Source organism: Myotis brandtii, unplaced genomic scaffold (assembly GCF_000412655.1).
Source record: "Myotis brandtii unplaced genomic scaffold, ASM41265v1 scaffold454, whole genome shotgun sequence".
In the NCBI taxonomy this organism is placed as follows: Eukaryota; Metazoa; Chordata; class Mammalia; order Chiroptera; family Vespertilionidae; genus Myotis; species Myotis brandtii.
In genome coordinates this window covers 5,990,387-6,007,841 of record NW_005367354.1, presented here as the reverse complement: position 1 = coordinate 6,007,841, position 17,455 = coordinate 5,990,387, and the positions used below count along the sequence as shown (strand labels likewise).

General features: G+C 43.2%; 1 protein-coding gene across 1 annotated transcript; it reads right to left on the bottom strand.

Annotated features, from left to right (window-relative positions):
• Positions 1-3,165: 3,165 nt before the first annotated feature.
• On the bottom strand, positions 3,166-17,190 carry MATN3 (matrilin 3). Its single transcript, XM_005874978.2, has 8 exons — positions 17,181-17,190; positions 15,867-16,433; positions 12,701-12,826; positions 11,902-12,027; positions 10,415-10,540; positions 7,193-7,318; positions 5,397-5,507; positions 3,166-3,301 (listed from the first exon to the last, which is right to left on the bottom strand). Exons 1-8 carry the CDS (start codon positions 17,188-17,190, stop codon positions 3,246-3,248), a joined length of 1,248 nt encoding a protein of 415 aa, XP_005875040.1. The 3' UTR covers positions 3,166-3,245.
• Between the last annotated feature and the right edge of the window lie 265 nt (positions 17,191-17,455).

The following is a 17,455-nucleotide window of genomic DNA, read 5'->3' as shown; positions in this document are numbered from 1 at the left end:
GCGGGCGTCGTGGGACCGGTGGGAGTCGCTGTCTCGGAGCCGAAGCTGTCACAGGGGCTTGAGGGCTGGTTGCTCCCCCTGAAGGCCTGGTCGCCCCCCTCCTCGGCGCCCGGCCCCGGGCCTCAGGTGCCCTCGATCCCCGCACCACCTCGGATGGCGCTGGGAAACTCGCGTGCGTGTCAGGCAGGGTCCATTGAGCAGGACAGGCGCCCGGTCAATGTTTGAGTGTTTCGTGAGCCCCAACGCCCAGCATCGTGGGAAGGGAAACGTCATTAGTTGCCTCGGGTAGGTTGGCGCCTTCGGGCAAATGAAATTGCAAACATGCGTTTTCCAAAGGTTGCAAACCTTCCCTTGGGCCTTTGGGGATTCGCGAACTCCCTGGAGCGATTTGGAGGTTGGAGTGTGTGCTCGTTCTGCTGACTTAGAACTTTTCAACAGCTTATTTAAGCTCTTACTGCAGCCCAAGGGTCCCTATAAAAATAGGTATGGGCTTTGGGCCATTGCCGCATATAATTGCCATTGGGGCATAGCCCTCATTTTCAAATAATTGAGGCATTTGGTATTTTCTCGCCTGGAGGCCACTGTTCAGTATTCTCTTCTTTCTACTTTATTCCTTTCTTCAGTTCTCCTTGGTGCTTTTTGAGTCCCTGGAAAGTTACAAAGCACCGCCATTTGGGCCATAGAGCCAAAACTCTCATGAAATTATTGCCTCAGACATTTCTTCCTCCTTTGGTTTTCCCTTTTACCATGTTCTGCGGCTACTGATTTGTTGACTTGTATAATCTAGCATGTACTGTATGCAACAGTAGCCAGTTTCAGGCAAATACGTGCAATCCTTCACCTGAGTCTGTGGCCTTGCCCAGCGCACTCATGAATTGACAATGGCCCCGGCCTGGGTGGCTCAATGGTTGAGCACCGACCTCTGAACCAGGTCACTGTTTGATTCCTGGTTCAATTCCAGGTTTGATGCCTGGATTGCGGGCGTGCAGGAGGCAGCCAATCAATGGTTCTCTCATCATTGCTTCTATCTCTCTCTCCCTCTCCCTTTCTCTCTGAAATCAATAAAAAATATATTTAAAAATAAAGAATTGACAGTTGTCCTGCTGCCTTTCTATCAAATCTAAACTCTGGCTAACATCAGATCTCCCTCGTAAGTCTTTCCTATGGCCCTACTCTAAGCAAGCCAATATGCTTTCTGCACCCCACCATTCCTCCCTGCTTCTAAGGCCATTTTATATATATATCCTATGATGTTCCCACCCTCTTGGCCAAAGGCATAGATCTTTCTCAGATCTTCCTAAGAAATTCTTTCCAAACTTAACCCCGACCCCATTCAGATAAAATATGTATGTTTTCAAATGTATGGGTATCTGTTTTTTCAACACCAAACTGTAAATTCCTAAGATATGTTGGCACCTTCTCACCGGCTCCCTATACTGGACTCATGAATCAAGTGAGTATTATCTAAGCCAGGGGGATTTAAGACATGATTAATCAAAGCTAGTTACTAATGGTCACACTCTTGAAAAATCATATCTAAATACTTTTCCTTAGTTCTTGAACATGAACTCTCATTTATTCCTTCTATAGCATCATTGCTCTGTGATATCTATATATATAAACAGCTAATATGCAAAGTGCCCCCTTGGGAGTTTGACCCGGAGACCAATCGCTCACTATGACATGAGTTGACCACCAGGGGGCAGTGCGGAACAAAGGACGGCTCCGGCCAGCAGTCGGAAGGCCCCAATTGGCCTTGATGGCCAGCCAGGCCTAGGGACCCTACCTGTGCATGAATTTCTTGCACAGGGCCTCTAGTATTAATATATTACTGATCCTGTGCTCAAATATGTTTGGAAAATAATACTGCTCTATGTCATGTCCTTCCAAAAATGTTGAGAAATAACAATATATGTTTCATAAAATATATACTGCCTTGACATGTTTATTTTTCATTTATTCCCTTTGAAGTTTGTATTTTAGATTTTTTTACTGTTTCTGGGTTTTGACTGTTTCTGTAGGGAATTGCAGTGCTATTTACAATAGCCAGGATTTAGAAGCAGCCCAAGTGCCCATCAGTAGAATAGATTAAAAAAAAAAAAAAAGCGGTGGTACCTTTACACAATGGGATACTACTCGACCATGAAAAAAAAAAAAAGGAAATCTTACCTTTTGCCACAGCATGGATGGATCTGGAGAGTATTATGCTAAGTGAAATAAGCCAGTCAGAGAAGACAAGTACCATATGATTTCACTTGCATGTGGAATCTAATGGCCAAAACAACCTTACAAAACACGAAGGACAGCCTGACAGCTGTCAGAAGGGATGGGAGTGGGGAGGCTGGGTGAAATAGGTGAAGGGATTAAGAAAAAAACCCTCATAGACACAGACAACAATATGGTGATGACCTGAGGGGAAGGGAGGTGGGGTCAGGTATAAGAGGGTAAAGGGGGGATACATGGTGACGAAAGGAGACCTGACACTGGGTGGTGAACACACAATGTACAGATAATGTATCATAAAACTGTACCCTTGAAACCTCTATAAATGTATTAACCAGTGTTACCCCAATAAATTCAATATTTTAAAAAACAAACAGAATTTTAAAATGTACATTTATAAAGTAAGAACACTGGGAAAAAATAGCAAACTGTTAGTAGTTTTGTACAGGTGATTTTTATTCTTTATATATTATACATTTAAAAATATCTGTGATGAATATATAATATGAATATAATTATAGAAATAACATACTTGTGTTTGAGAATAGAATGAGAACTTAGGAACTGAAAAAAAATGAAATGGCTCAATTAGTAAAGAAAGAAATATTAAACTTTTCATTCTATTTCCTACCAACCATTTCATAGTCATAACTTAAAGACACTAAAGTTTGCATTAAATTAAGGATCTGGACATTTGTTCCCTTAGAAAAATAATACTGATTCTCCAGAAGATTCTCAAACTATGTCTCCACTAATTCAAGCATTTTAATGGCAGATAATTAGCACCATTGGAACATACATAAGTATTAAATACAGCAAGTTCTCTATATTTCCAGGTGAAACTTTTGAGCAGTTTTAAAGATCATTTATATTGACGATTGATCAGCTGCCTTATACCCCCTAGTGGGGATTCCAAAACCTGGGCATGTACTCTGACTGGAATCGAACCGGCGACCTTTTGGTGGATTGGATGATGCTCAACCAACTGAGCCACACTGGCCAGGGTGAAAATTTTGAGCAGCTTAATGATGTATTTGTCCATATTCATTTGCTTGCAACTTCTCCAAAATGTCATCAAGTGGTTAGTTGTTAAGGCCAACACCATTTATTTTGACATTAGAAAACATACACACACTTTCAAACACTTTAATACAAAATAAAAGAAAATAATTACATTCCATTGTAAATAAATAAAAAGAGTAAAAATGTTTTCTCAAGTCTAATGTAATCTAAAACTCAGAAGTTCTTTTTTTAGAAAGCATGATATAAAGCAGTAGTCTTCAAACATTTGTGCTCATATGCCCCCTAAAATATTTAACAAATAAGTGGTGTCTTGTGCATATTTAAGTTATATGAAAATTTTCATAAGTTTTAGTTACAAAATACACTAGTATAATTTATGCTGTTATAAATATTAACTTTCTAAAATGAAATTTAAATCAATCTTTCAAATGTATCCCATGTAACATTAAAAGCATACTAGATTGATACTTAGTATTCTTCTAAAATAAAATATTTAAAACAAAAGAATTTGTATTTCCTTTCTACTTTCTTCACAGAATTTTATTCTACTTTGAATCTCAGAAATCTTGTTTTCTAATATATTTTTATTGATTTTTTTACAGAGAGGAAGGGAGAGGGATAGAGAGTTAGAAACATGATCAGCTGCCTCCTGCACACCTCCTACTGGGGATGTGCCCACAACCAAGGTACATGCACTTGACCGGAATCAAACCTGGTACCTTTCAGTCTGCAGGCCGACATTCTATCCACTGAGCCAAACCGGTCAGGGCTCAGAAATCTTTTCTTTTCTTTTTTTTTAAATATATTTTACTGATTTTTTACAGAGAGGAAGGGAGAGGGATAGAGAGTTAGAAACATGATCAGCTGCCTCCTGCACACCTCCTACTGGGGATGTGCCTGCAACCAAGGTACATGCCCTTGACCGGAATCGAACCTGGGACCCTTCAGTCCACAGGCCGACGCTCTATCCACTGAGCAAAACCGGTTAGGGCAGAAATCTTTTCTTGATCACTCTATTATACTTCTCTGAAGTAAACTTACACAAACAAGCACACACATTTATATTGAAATTACCTTTCAATTAAATTTCTTTGACCATAAGGCCCCAATTTTTTTTAATCATCTGGATTGAATTATCAATACAGCTATTATGAGCACATAATGGATCCAAACAACAAATAAGGTATAAATTTTTACATAAAACCATTACAAATAAAAGGTAAAATTTAATTGGAAAGGTATCTCTTAATGGTATGGATTGGGGTGGGGGGAATCGTGTTTATGAAGCCTTGGTTTAAAAATCTGTTGAATTGCCCCTTTGACTCTTTTCCAAGAAATGCACCTTAGAAAGATTCAGGCTATGTGAGAGGTTTATGTAAAGTTAGGAGAATGGGGATACGGAGGTGAGAGAGAGGAAAAGAGAATGCCAACTCACCCCAAGTAGCATCTTAGGCAGATCAACTTAAGGAAGTGAAGGATTTGGAAACTGATCCTTTATAACATTCTGTCTGCCACCCCTTCACTCCCCCACACACGTCCACCGAACCCCTGGAAAGTCTCTGCACCCTCCTTGGGGATCCCCGTCACAATTTGAATGCCACTCCTCTAAGATCCCTAGGAACAGCGTTGCTAAGTTGAGTCGCGCTAAACAAGTAATTTCCCTGAATCACAACTTCGACTAAAGAGCTAATCTTGAAAGTTTCTGACATGGTAACATGGTACATTTCAAATCTGCTTTTTGACGGCTTGGCTAGCCGGTGTTACAGCTGTGTGTTATCTGAGCGATCACACCCCATGAATCAGCTGACTCATTCTATGCATGGCTAGATTCCTAAGAAGCCATATACGGGCATCATAACATAATAGCTGGATCTGTGAAGAAGAGCTCAATTGGGAGCAGAAACCGCTATGGAAAAACACTAGAGAAAGAAACAGGTAGCTTTTCCATGTCAATGTTAAATGGGTGAAACGGTCTCTTAAAACGTTTCAAAGAAACTCTGTTTACAAAATAAACGCTGTGCAGTTTTACTATTGCTCATCTTAAAACCTACTGAATAGGGAGGGCCCTCATCCTGTGAAATATCCTAAAATGTTTGGCTCATTGTCGTACCTAGGTAGGCTTTAAGCAGAAAAGCTCCCAGAAAGGATATTCTTGGTGTTCAGTCTCTGCAGATACGAGATGACCTTGTTCTGGAATGTCAGTGTGGCTTCGCACCCACAAGCATCTCTTATGGAGGTGAGTCTTGCTGCTTCTTGAACGGCTGATGACAATGACAGGACACGAAATGCTTTGGTTAATTAGAAATCATAGCAAGTCTAGAAATCCATGATTTGATAGTTGCATTTTTAGGGCTTACCTAAATGCATTTTTTGGAAGGTAAAAGGATATGGGAGCACACGCAAAGAGGACAAAACACTTTGGAATGTTAATGTCACAGAAGAAACTGAATTAGGAAATGCTGGGGACAAATCTACAATTGTCGAAGCTGGGTGATGGTTATATGTGAGCTCATTATATTTTCTCTATACTTTTGTGATTGCCTGAAATTCTCCATGATATAAAGTAAATTTTTAAAAAGATAATGTAGCGGGAAGCCAAGAAACTAATCTTGTGATACTGTGTCCTCATTAAAAAATGAAAACGAGGAAAAACCTCTACTTATGCAGCCAAAATACTTCAAGGTTTAAAACTAGATAATTCCTGATTTCCTATGTGGGCTATTATTCTATTGAATTGTTTAAAATGAGAGTTCTTACCCATAAATACTTCGGGTTTGGGTGTGTTTTTTTTTTTAATCTTTATTGTTGAAAGTATTACATATATCCCCTTTTTTCCCCATTGGCCCCTTCCAGCATGCACCCAGCCCCCAGCCCCCCACCCCATAAATACTTTGGAACTAAAGTTGCATTGACATTTAATCGAAGAACCTGGGAGAAGGATAATGCTAACTCCTGTTTCTTTCTATAGTTCAGTGAGGCAGCTATTCCTACTCAATCTCATAGCCTCTGAAATTGCCTAATAGAAATAAGAATAACCTCCCAGGTCTGAAGTGTAAGCATGCAATGGAGTAGCACTACTGCCTGAGGAAGGCAGTGGGCCTTTACTCCTACATGTTCTCCCACATTCTACAAAGATATGATATAGGGCTGGGGACCAAAACACACTTGATTAAATAGAATCTACCTACCTGTCCAAACCCTATTGAACCTCTTAGGGAAGGCCACCTCAAATCCCATCTCAATCAATTAGTAAACCAGAATGTAGCTACTGGATGCAGTACAAGCCCATCCAGCATCGCGATAGAGTATAAAATTGGAACTTAGGATACTTTTTCAGTATATGTTGCCTGAGAGACTATAAGCTCTGTGAGGGCAGGGGCTCAGTGGGATGTTCTAAATAACAGATCCCATAGAAAACTGGACAATGCAATGTAGCACAATTGAAAGTTGAGAGATGGACTCATTCACAATAGCAGCAAAAAGAATAAAAGATTTAGGAGTAAATTTTAACAAAAGAAGTGCAAGACTTGTACACTGCTCACTACAAAACATTGGTTTCTCTCCAGCTCCTTCCTCAGGACCTAACAGTACCTGACATGTAACAGTAGCTCCATGAACAGCTGCTGAACAAATAGCTCAGTGAATGACTGGGCAAATGAGGTCAGAGCCTAAACCATTATAAATCACGTCGGAATCCCATTTTTCAGGAATAAAAAAAAAATGCCCAAGAGTGATTTTGCTTTTTAATTTGAGAGAGAGAGAGAGAGAGAGAGAGAGAGAGAGAGAGAAACCAGATCATGGGAGGAGTAGAATCATTTCATTCTGATGCCAAGTAGGAACCCCTGGAGAATTCCAACAGGAAGAACGTGCCTCAGACTCTGAGAGAGAAGAGCTTACTCCTAGATTGTCCCCCCAAATGAAATAGGATTAAAGGGCCGGTCTTTACCTGAACACGTCTTCTTGTCTTCATTCAGGGTGAAGCCAGTATGACAATTGCAGTGGTAGGACGCGGCCCCATCACTCACACAAATGTGCTGGCAACCGTGAGAGCCCAGAGCACACTTGTCAAGAACTGACCAGGAGTGGTGCAGGGAGGGAAACAGTCACAAATTACAACGGGAAACTAAGCGCAGACTTCTGGGAGAAAAGGCTTTGGTTTGGTCCCAACAGGTGTCAACAGCAACAAGGCTCCCCTGTTCCACAAGAAGAAAGCCTACTTTCTTGTCTCCTATCTCACATCCCCTCGCCTGCCTTTTATTGCATACACCCCTTTCCTTTTTTTTTCTTGCCCATATCTGGGGGTGCTGCTCTGTTTTCCTACCCGCAGCACGGGGGCTGCACTGAGTCTTGATTATATTGCAGAACTCACCTTCAGAACTTTACTGATGACCACCAATGCCTCCAAACATACATGGAGCTTCTTCACCACCACTAAAATTATTATTAGGGACCCACCTACACATGGAGCTAAATTTGATGCTGCGCAAAAAGGACTCGAATGACGGAGGGCCTGCCCTTGATGGCTTACAAAGTGGGACAGAAAGCACTGACCTGCACACACACACACACACACACACACACACACACACACACACGATGATGACATGTATGAGTCCGCCATCTTGTCTTTCTCTTCTACCTCCCTTTGCTATCTTGTGCCCTGCACCATGAGACAGTATAGCTTCGTGTTATGAGCACATGTATCCCCGAGTAAGTACGTGGGTTCAAATCCTGGCTCTGCTACTCATTAGCTGGGTGACTGTGGACAAGTTAATCTGCCTGTCCTGTTTAGTGGGAGTATTCCAGGAGTAGTCTGCCTAGATTGAAAATTGCCCTTGATGTTTTGTGGGTTTTCTTCAATAAAATGTTCCTTCATTCCACACCTGTTAGCTGAAATGTACATTTGTTTTTGTGTCCTTTTCCCAGGACTTCAATGTTCCTGGCAGCTTACAGTACCAAGTGGGATACTTGCCACGAATTGAGAAGTGCACCCCATCTGACAGCCCTACCACCCTGAACAAGCCAGTCCCCTTGCCTGTTCCATCTCTCCACCCTCCACCAAACTGTCACCATCCTCCAAGGCCCACCGCCAGTCCCACCACCTCTGTGTCGCTCATGTGGACGGGAAAGGGGCCACATACTAAACCTGACAAGCTCAGGGGAGGCCTGTGTGGTGGCCTTCCATACTCAGAGATGGAAAGTACCCACATAGGAGGGTCTGAAATTAAAACTTTCCAACTAAAAGCAGTTCAAGGCAGGTAGTCATGTCCTAGGGCAGTATTTTTCCCAACAAAGGTCAACCTTCACCTTAACTGAGGCTGTCCTTGTCTTTTTGAATGGAAGATAATATGCCTGATAGCATGCCTTTGGAATATCAAAGTAATTCTTTTTTCCAGACCCCTCAAAGCACAACCACTGCACCAGAGTGGAGATCACAAATCCCCTCATTGTTATTATCATGCTAGCTATTAATATCCTATACCCGCCTACGGAAAAGAAGTATGTGTCTATTCCTTTTACTTTTATCCAAACCCAGAGATTTCCCCCACTTTGCATTCTCCAGCCTCCCTAATCTATCACCACTGGACTTCATGTAACTCCCTTACATCTTCCGATTCTAATGTGTAAGGTAAGTGGTAAACCCTGGCTGGTGTGGCTCAGTTGGTTGAGCGTCATCCCATGCACTGAAGGGTCACCAGTTTGATTCCTGGTCAGGGCACATACCCAGGTTGCCTTCATATTCAGGAGACAACTGATCAATGTTTCTCTCATACATCGATGTCTGTCTGTCTCTCTCTCTCTCTGTCAAATCAATTTTTTTTAAGTGATAAAACTGCCATTTTCTGGAGCATTTTCTCCATCCATTGAGATTCTGCTTCCCAGCAATTGTCAGGTTGGCTCAAATAAACTCATAAAAATTCTTACAGGTTTGGACGTTTCTTACGTTGACACTCACTAGAGATAACAAGTGGACATGCCCTCCATCCCCGGCCCTTAGTTCCCATCAGTCCCTCTCCCGGCTATAGTCTCTGCTTACTTTAGACCAGGGGTCCTCAAACTATGGCCCGCGGGCCACATGCAAATACAAATATTCTATTTGTTCCCGTTTTGGTTTTTTTACTTCAAAATAAGATATGTGCAGTGTGCATAGGAATTTGTTCATAGTCTTTTTTAAACTATAGTCCGGCCCTTCAACGGTCTGAGGGACAGTGAACTGGCCCCCTGTTTAAAAAGTTTGAGGACCCCTGCTTTAGATATTGGGTCTCTTTGCCCGTAAAGAGAGGCAGAAACTTATGCTTTATATCCGCACAGTGCTTAGCAGTCCTGGGGACAAAATAGGTGCTCAGTTCTCTTTCATTGATCCCATTTTTTTACAAAGGAAATTGGTGATAGCCATTTCCCTTCATCCCTCTTGTAAAGGTCACCCAATATATCTCCTCAAGGGAGAGGAAACTATACATCAAATCTAAAAAAATGTGCCAGAACTAAACACCACCTGGAGAGCTAGGAGTTTCTCCTAGGAGTGTTTTTACATTATAAATGCCACTGTGTTCTGCCAGTGCGTTTAAATCAAGTTAATGAGGATTCGAGTTCGGGCATGGGCGCGCTAGCCAAGTCTCAGATGCTTCGAAGATTGATCATCTAGAAAGTGTCAGGGAACGACCTGCCGCAAACTTACTGGAAGATCCGTGTGGGTCTCATTCAGTCGTTTACAAAGTCTCCTTTACTAACACGATCCAGCTTTAAGATTAACGCCACAGGAGAGTTCAAAGCCAAGTTTTAATTGGAAAAAGATCAGTTCAGCCTATCACACCAAATAGTTCCTGTCCAACTGACTTCCCCTAAGGTTTCCCATTTGCTTTACAAGCCCCCAGTGTACAGAGCTACAAAATGTTCCTGGATAAGGACCCTCCATTCACGGAGCTTTCCTCATATCCCCCACTCCCGACCCATTGCCCAGTCACTTTCTGAAGTCATCCATGTTTGCTGATTCTGCTGAGCTCACTGCCCTGTAAGCAACGCATGCCTTAGTCTGTGAGCACAGCAGAATGTCTGAAGCCTGGCTCTTTAAGTTGCCTTGAAGAATCTCTCTCTTGGGAAATTGCAAGTTGGTTTCCCTGCCATAGAAAGGAGCCAAGTGTGAAAGAGTTTGTTGAGTGTGCCTTACCTGAGCAGGTTTTGTTATCTTGACTCAGGGTGTAGCCCTCGTAGCATTCACAGTGATGGGACCCAGCTCTGTCATTCACACAAATGTGCTGACAGCCATGTGTCCCTAAAGCACATTGATCTTGAGCTGCCAGACAAAAGCCCAGGAGAGAAGAAATTCAACAATATAAAAACATTCGCTATATTACGTGTATACAGACATCTCATCTGCAGCTAGAACATGTCAGAAGCAAACCCCTTTCAAAGGCATCAGTTCCATTTGCTCTTACAGGAAGCCAGCTGAGTTCAACAAAATCCGACACACACAGTACTCATTCTTCTACTTTCCCAACTCCTTTTCAGAACCATCTATATTGAATTTTTATAATCTAAATATATCATAAAATGCTTCCTAAAGCATTCCTTTTAGGTTTATTTGTACTTTTACTGAATGAGAGCAATACCAACAGTTGGGTAGCTACTTATACTAGATTCAGAAAGACATAGAGTTTGAAGAAAGTGTAGTTCAACCCTCGCCCGTTATAAGCGAGGAAACTGAGTCCAAAGGAGACCCACTGACTCAGAACAGCATCAGAACTCAAGACCCAAATGCACTCAATGCACTTCTTCTCTGAACTGCCATGAGATTTTTTAATTACTCTTTTTCTTTTTAAACTTTTCACTTTGAAATAATTTCAGGCCTATGAAAAAATTGCAAAAATGGAACAGAGAGGTCCTGTTCTTCATCCAGTTTCCCCAAATGTTAACATATTAAATAATTATAGTGTAATTATCAAAATTGATACAATACTATTAGCTAATCTACAGATTAGCTCATTACTAATCTTACTAAGCATTCACATTTTGCCAATTATTCCACCAATGTCCCTTCTCTGGCCCAGGATCCTACATTGCAGTAAGTTGTCCCGTCTCTAGTCTCCTCCAATCTGTAATATTTCCTGCCTTTCGTTGTCTTTCATGACTCTGACACTTTGTAGGGTATCTCTCAGTCTGGGTTTGTCTGATGTTTCCTCGTGATTCTGAAATTTTAGCAAGAATACCACAGAAGCGCTCTGTGCCCTCAGAACACGGTGTCAGGAGATGCATGATGTCACTCTATGTCCCTGTTATGGATGTTAACTTGGATCACTTGGCGAAACTGGTGTCTGCCAGGTTTCCCCACGATGACGTTACTATTTCCCCTTTGTAAGTGATGAATATCCTGAGGGGAGTTATTTGATTTCAACTGACTACATTGTCTTTAGCATTTGGAAAGGACTGTTAGGGCTGGCACAGAGAAGGAATGAACAACACTCTTCCACATGTGGGCCGCGATACATACATACAGCCTTTTCTACGTTTTCTAACAAGACCTAGAAGTGGGAAAACCCAGGGTGGCAAGAGAGGAAAACAGATGAAGTTTCCCATCAGTGTGACCCGCCCTCCACCTCTGCTCACAGCGCCAGGCAGACAAAGAGGTGGCAGCAGTGGAGCCTCCTTCCCGCGTACCTGCACACGCTTTCCTGTCTTCCTTCAAAGTGTAACCTTCGTGGCACTCACAGTGGTAAGAGCCAGCTCTGTCGTTCACACAGATGTGCTCACATCCATGAGTGTTCAGAGCACACTTATCGATGGCTATCAGAAATGATCAGGACAAATGTAAACACATGGAAGCGTGAATCAATAATTACAGACCATACACAGATGCATGCACACACACACATGCACACGCGCGCACACACAGCTGAGGGTAGCTCGGCACAATAGGAAGGCTACGGGGCTGGAAGCTGGGAACCAACTTTCTGGTCTCGGCTCTTTACTCACAGACCCCAGGCATGGGTGAGTCTCCCTTCTTTGGGTCTTAATTCATTATCTTTAAAATAAGTAAGTTGAATTAAATGATCTCTAAGTTTTCTTCCCCTCAAAAACTTTTTTCCAGGATTTAAGTGGACCTAGATCCCCTTCTTCATTGCCTGTGTCTGAGTATTCCCATTCAGGATGAGCGAGGCCCTCTCTACGTTTTCTTCTAGATCCCATGAGCATCTACGGCCACAGAGAGGAAAGGGTAGCTTTTCATGTAAATAAATAAAATCCACGAAAATTCCAAACCCTCAAAAGGACCAAGAATTTTGTACCATCATAGGCTGATTTATGTATTCCCTCACTTTTCTTCTCATTTTCCTTTTGATAAACAACAATACATCAGCCAAAAGTCAATTAGGAGAAAAGCACAAGGCCAGGCCGAAACCTGGAGAGTAGGTCCCGAATCTAAGTTCCGTTCAGCCCCCCTCGGGTAAGCAGGCCTCACCTGAACAGGTCTTCTTATCGGCATTCAAGGCGTACCCTTGGCTGCACTCACAGTGGTGCTTGCCGTCCCCGTCACTGACACACACGTGCTGGCACCCATGTGTGCCAAGCATGCACGGGTCCACTGCTGTGCAAAGGAAGTGGACGACAGTCAGCGGACGACAGACACGTCAACATTTCAGGTACTTTCTCCCATGTCAAAAAGACATAGCACTCTGGTTTCTTTCCGATTCCATCTTTAGTTCACTGCCAATTTTGACTATTTGTTTCTGTCCTGGCTAGAAATACAATCCTTAAACTAGTCGTGTTACTAATTTTAAATCACAGATCTTATTGTTAACTTTCTCAAAAAGAAGAAGAAGAAGGAGAAGGAGAAGGAGGAGGAGGAGAAGGAGAGAATTCTACTGGGTCAGGCAATTGGATATTCATTCAACATATCCACCTATCCATGAAAAAAACTTTTGTTTTCCCAAAGCCAGAAACGGGGGAGACGATCATGTGTTTCCTGAAGTTCTATGAGCTGACTGTCCCATTGCAGCTGGAATCTGGTTTCTGGGGGTTCTATAGTGTCTGTCCAAACAGAATTCATACACAGGTGCGGTCCTCTAGGCCTAGAACTCGCTCACACTTGGGCATATATGAACTTAACAGTGGGGAATGGCAGTGCAGGTAACTGCCTTCTGAATAGGCAGCAAACTTAAACACACGCAACTTCAGGGCCTCTGATATCAGTAAGGAGAATAAACTCTGTCGCTATAACACAAACAGGTAAAAAGAAAAAAACAAAATAAACTCGACTCTATCAGCTAAACTGCATCTCCATCTTTTCCCTCCTAGAGCCATTTATAAGTCATTGGCTTTTTTTCCTAGTGAGCTGTTTTGGATGAAGACTCAGTGCATTTAGTCATTTCTGTTGGAGGGGGCTGGGACCCCTGGGGCAGGTAAGCAGCCTCCACTGCTTTGGCAAGAGGACAAGCCTAATATTTTCCCAAGAAGAGCCTTTTCATGGGATGATCTTTCTAGTCCGTGAACAAAAACAAGCTGCTTTTGCTCCTCAGTCTTTTTTCCCCAAGAACAAGCAGGTCTTTTGTACCAGAAGGAAAAGATCGCCACTCACCACTTATTACTTGATGGCCTTCAAGCCCAACCCCCGGTGCTGGTTGTGAGAGCCAACTTTGCCACAGACCAACGTCTCTTTGGCAAGCTCTCACCCACCCACAAGCACAGGGGGTCTTCCTGGGAGAAAGACGGCCATTTTCCTTTGGGAAAACCAATAAATGCCAAGTAGATGCCACCAAAACCAACGACTGCTTGTGAGAGAGAGCCCAGTGTCCTGGCTCAGGAAAGACAAGGGGATCCCAGCCAGGTCTGGCTGAGATGAGGCCAAGCTTAGCTCCAGACCAAGCTTCATCTCCCATTTCCTGACAGACTGGTGATGGCTGAGTTTCCCTTTGTTTAGATATAGAGTCTCCTTGAAATACACGGTTGTAATTATTACTTCACTGGCTTGTCTCATCCCCACTGCCGAACTACTGCTTGATGGTAGGGAGGGACAAATTTTATCTTTGTGTCATCGGTAGTCAATAAATGCCTGTTAAATAAATAAATGTGGACTAGGTTATACAGCAAAAAGTATCTACATTTTAAAATTCACCTTAACTAGAAATTTGTCTACACCAGCTTGGGGACTTCCATAGAGGGCTCCAAAAGATTATCTCCAAATGACAAGAAATAATAATAATAAAGCATGATGATAGATATAGATGATAGATCGATAAGAAAAATAAGTTTGAAAATAAAATTAAAAAATATAGTATAAGTCCCACATTCATAATTCTGATCAGTGACTAATAATAAACTCCAGCCGCGAATGGATTCAGATTCATGAATTTGGCTAATTCATGCTAAAAATTCCAATTTCAAACTCCATCCTAAAGGAAGAAATGAGAATGACATAACAGAAGGATTTTAAAAAACAAACAAGCCCTGGCCGGTTTGGCCCAGTGGATAGAGCGTCACCCTGTGGACTGAAAGGTCCTGGGTTCGATTCCGGTCAAGGGCACGTACCTCGGTTGTAGGCTCCTGGCCTTGTTCAGGGGCATGTGGGAGGCAACCAATTGATGTGTCTCTCTCACATCAGTGTTTCTCTCTGTCTCTCCCTCTCCCTTCCACTCTCTCTAAAAATCAGTGGAAAAAAATATCCTCAGATAAAGATTTAAAAATAAAATAAATTGTTATTGTTGAAAGTATTACAGATGTCCCCTTAAAAAATAATAAAATAAAATAAAACAAACAAGCCCTGCTCCTTCTACCTGTGAAGTGAGCTGAAATCCCAGTCTCCCTGATTCCTGACCCTGTCCCTCCATGAAGAATAGTCAGAGAAATCACCCTAACCGGTTTGGCTCAGTGGATAGAGCGTCAGCCTGCGGACTCAAGGGTCCCAGGTTCGATTCCGGTCAAGGGCATGTACCTTGGTTGCAGGCACATCCCCAGTGGGGAGTGTGCAGGAGGCAGCTGATCGATGTTTCTCTCTCATCGATGTTTCTAACTCTCTATCCCTCTCCATTTCTCTCTGTAAAAAAAAATCAATAAAAAAAATATATTAAAAAAAAAAAAGAATAGTCAGAGAAAGAAGTGAACCTCAGAGCTGGAGCGTCACTGAATGTCCACTCTGCCCGCCAGTTACGCTGAAGCAGGCTGCCTGGCCCCTGCATGGACACACGCGGGCCCTGTCTTCTGCAGGAACAAGAGGAGTTCTGTAAACTCGAGACATGGGTAAACTAGAGAAAATATCGGGGGAAATGCAGGGGTGGGCAGGAGGGAGGAGAGCAGTCTTGTGTGTTTTATTTTTATTTTTCTCTGACCCCATCAGGGAACAGCATGATCATTTACCCAGGATTATTTCCAGACCTTCCCATTTCTAATGCAAACATGGGGATTTTAGGAGCAGTCCAAGTTATATAGAAGGCAGCTCTATATTCCTAAACCAACAAAGTGTGTTTAAGTTGGTTAAAAAAAAGACACAAAAAGCATTGCTTCTATTTAAGCTTTCCCTAAAATTTCCACCAAAAAAAAAAAAAAAGAAAGAAAGAAAAAGGAGAGAATTCTTTCTTTCTTCTGCTTCATAATGTTTGACTATAGCATCCTTGCTAGTGGCAACGTCTTACCGCAAAAGGTTTCCTGGAACCTAGAGGAAAGTTTCTCGATGACCCCGTAGGTCTCCACGTAGAACACGTGCTCGTCCAGGGGTTCGCTGGCAATCATCCTGAGCGATTCCCTGTCCGCCCGGTCCACACCCACCGCATAGAGCTCAATGCCGGACGCCCGCGCCCGAGCCGCCACCTCGTTCACCTGGTCCTGGGGCCGCCCATCGGTCACGATGATGGCTACCTTCGGGATGTTCGAGCTGGGTCCCCGGGCTCCAGCCTCCACTGTGAAGGCTTTCTCCATGGCTGTTTGGATGGCCAGGCCCGACATGGTGCCTGTGGACAAGGGCGTGATTCGCCCCACGGCCTGTTTCAGGGATTTCTTGTCCAAGTGGGTCTGGAGATGGAACTCGATGTTCACGGTGCTGGCGTAGTTCACCACTGCCACCCGCGTGTCCGCTGCCCCGATGTCCAGGTTGTCGATTATCCGGGAGACAAAGGTTTTCACTTTGGTGAACTCCAAGGGCCGTACACTACGAGAACTATCGATGATAAACACCAAGTCCAGTGGTCGGCTCTTGCAGAAACCTGCAAGGAAGGTGTGGGGAACAGAAGCAACTAAGCAGTGATCTGACCACAATCAGAAATGGGGCAATTCCTCACCCCCAGCTCTGAGACCAGAGGTCAGACAAGGCAGCATCCCCTACCTCCCAATGGACCACTGTCTGCTACCTTCCCCAAGACCGTCTCCCTTTGGATGTTGAGAGCCCGTAGGCCTTCCGAATCCCCTGATGAGAATTCACACGAGGCTGTGAATTACATCATTTAATTTTCCCTCTAGGGCAGTGGTTCTCAACCTTCCTAATGCCGCGACCCTTTAATACAGTTCCTCATGTTGTGGTGACCCCCAACCATAAAATTATTTTCGTTGCTACTTCATAACTGTAATTTTGCTACTGTTATGAATCGTCATGTAAGTATCTGATATGCAGGATGTATTTTCATGGTTACAAATTGAACATAATTAAAGTATAGTGTTTAATCACAAAAACAATATGTAATTATATATGTGTTTTCCAATGGTCTTAGGCGACCCCTGTGAAAGAGTCGTTCAACCCCAAAGGGGTCTCGACCCACAGGTTGAGAACCGCTGTACTAGGGGCTGGAAGTTGATGCTACTCTAAGGCTATCTACCCCAATATCGCACCTGTAGGCTGGCTGAGCCCTTAAATTTCACTTAGAACCTCATCCCTTCGCTTCAAGTGTTGTACTCAAGGTTCCTCTTGACTCCCAGGAGCGAGTGGATTCCAGACCCTGCTTGGGCACCTTGGCTACCTGAGGCCATGGGACCAAGTGTCCCTGAACAGTGTGCAAGGTGAACTGTCGGGGCAGCCGCATTGCACGCCACCCTGCCCACTCCCATGGGGTGAACACTGCTCCAGAACAGCCCTAAGTCTCCCTCTAGCTGGTCATTAATTCATGTTTAGTGCACTCAAGGGCCCAACTAGCCTGAGCTACGTTGAAAGTAGAAAGAGGGATGACAACTTCGTCTGATTGAGGCATGTTAACTGCACTCCAACTCTGTGGGTGTTTCTTGTTTAAAGAAGCAG

Coding starts and splice junctions, on each gene's coding strand:
- MATN3 (XM_005874978.2), bottom strand. Junction 12,827..15,866: donor GTTCCAGGAAACCTTTTGCG/GTAAGACGTTGC, acceptor TCCTTTGCACAG/CAGTGGACCCGTGCATGCTT. Junction 3,302..5,396: donor GCAGAGACTGAACACCAAGA/ATATCCTTTCTG, acceptor ACAACTAACCAC/TTGATGACATTTTGGAGAAG.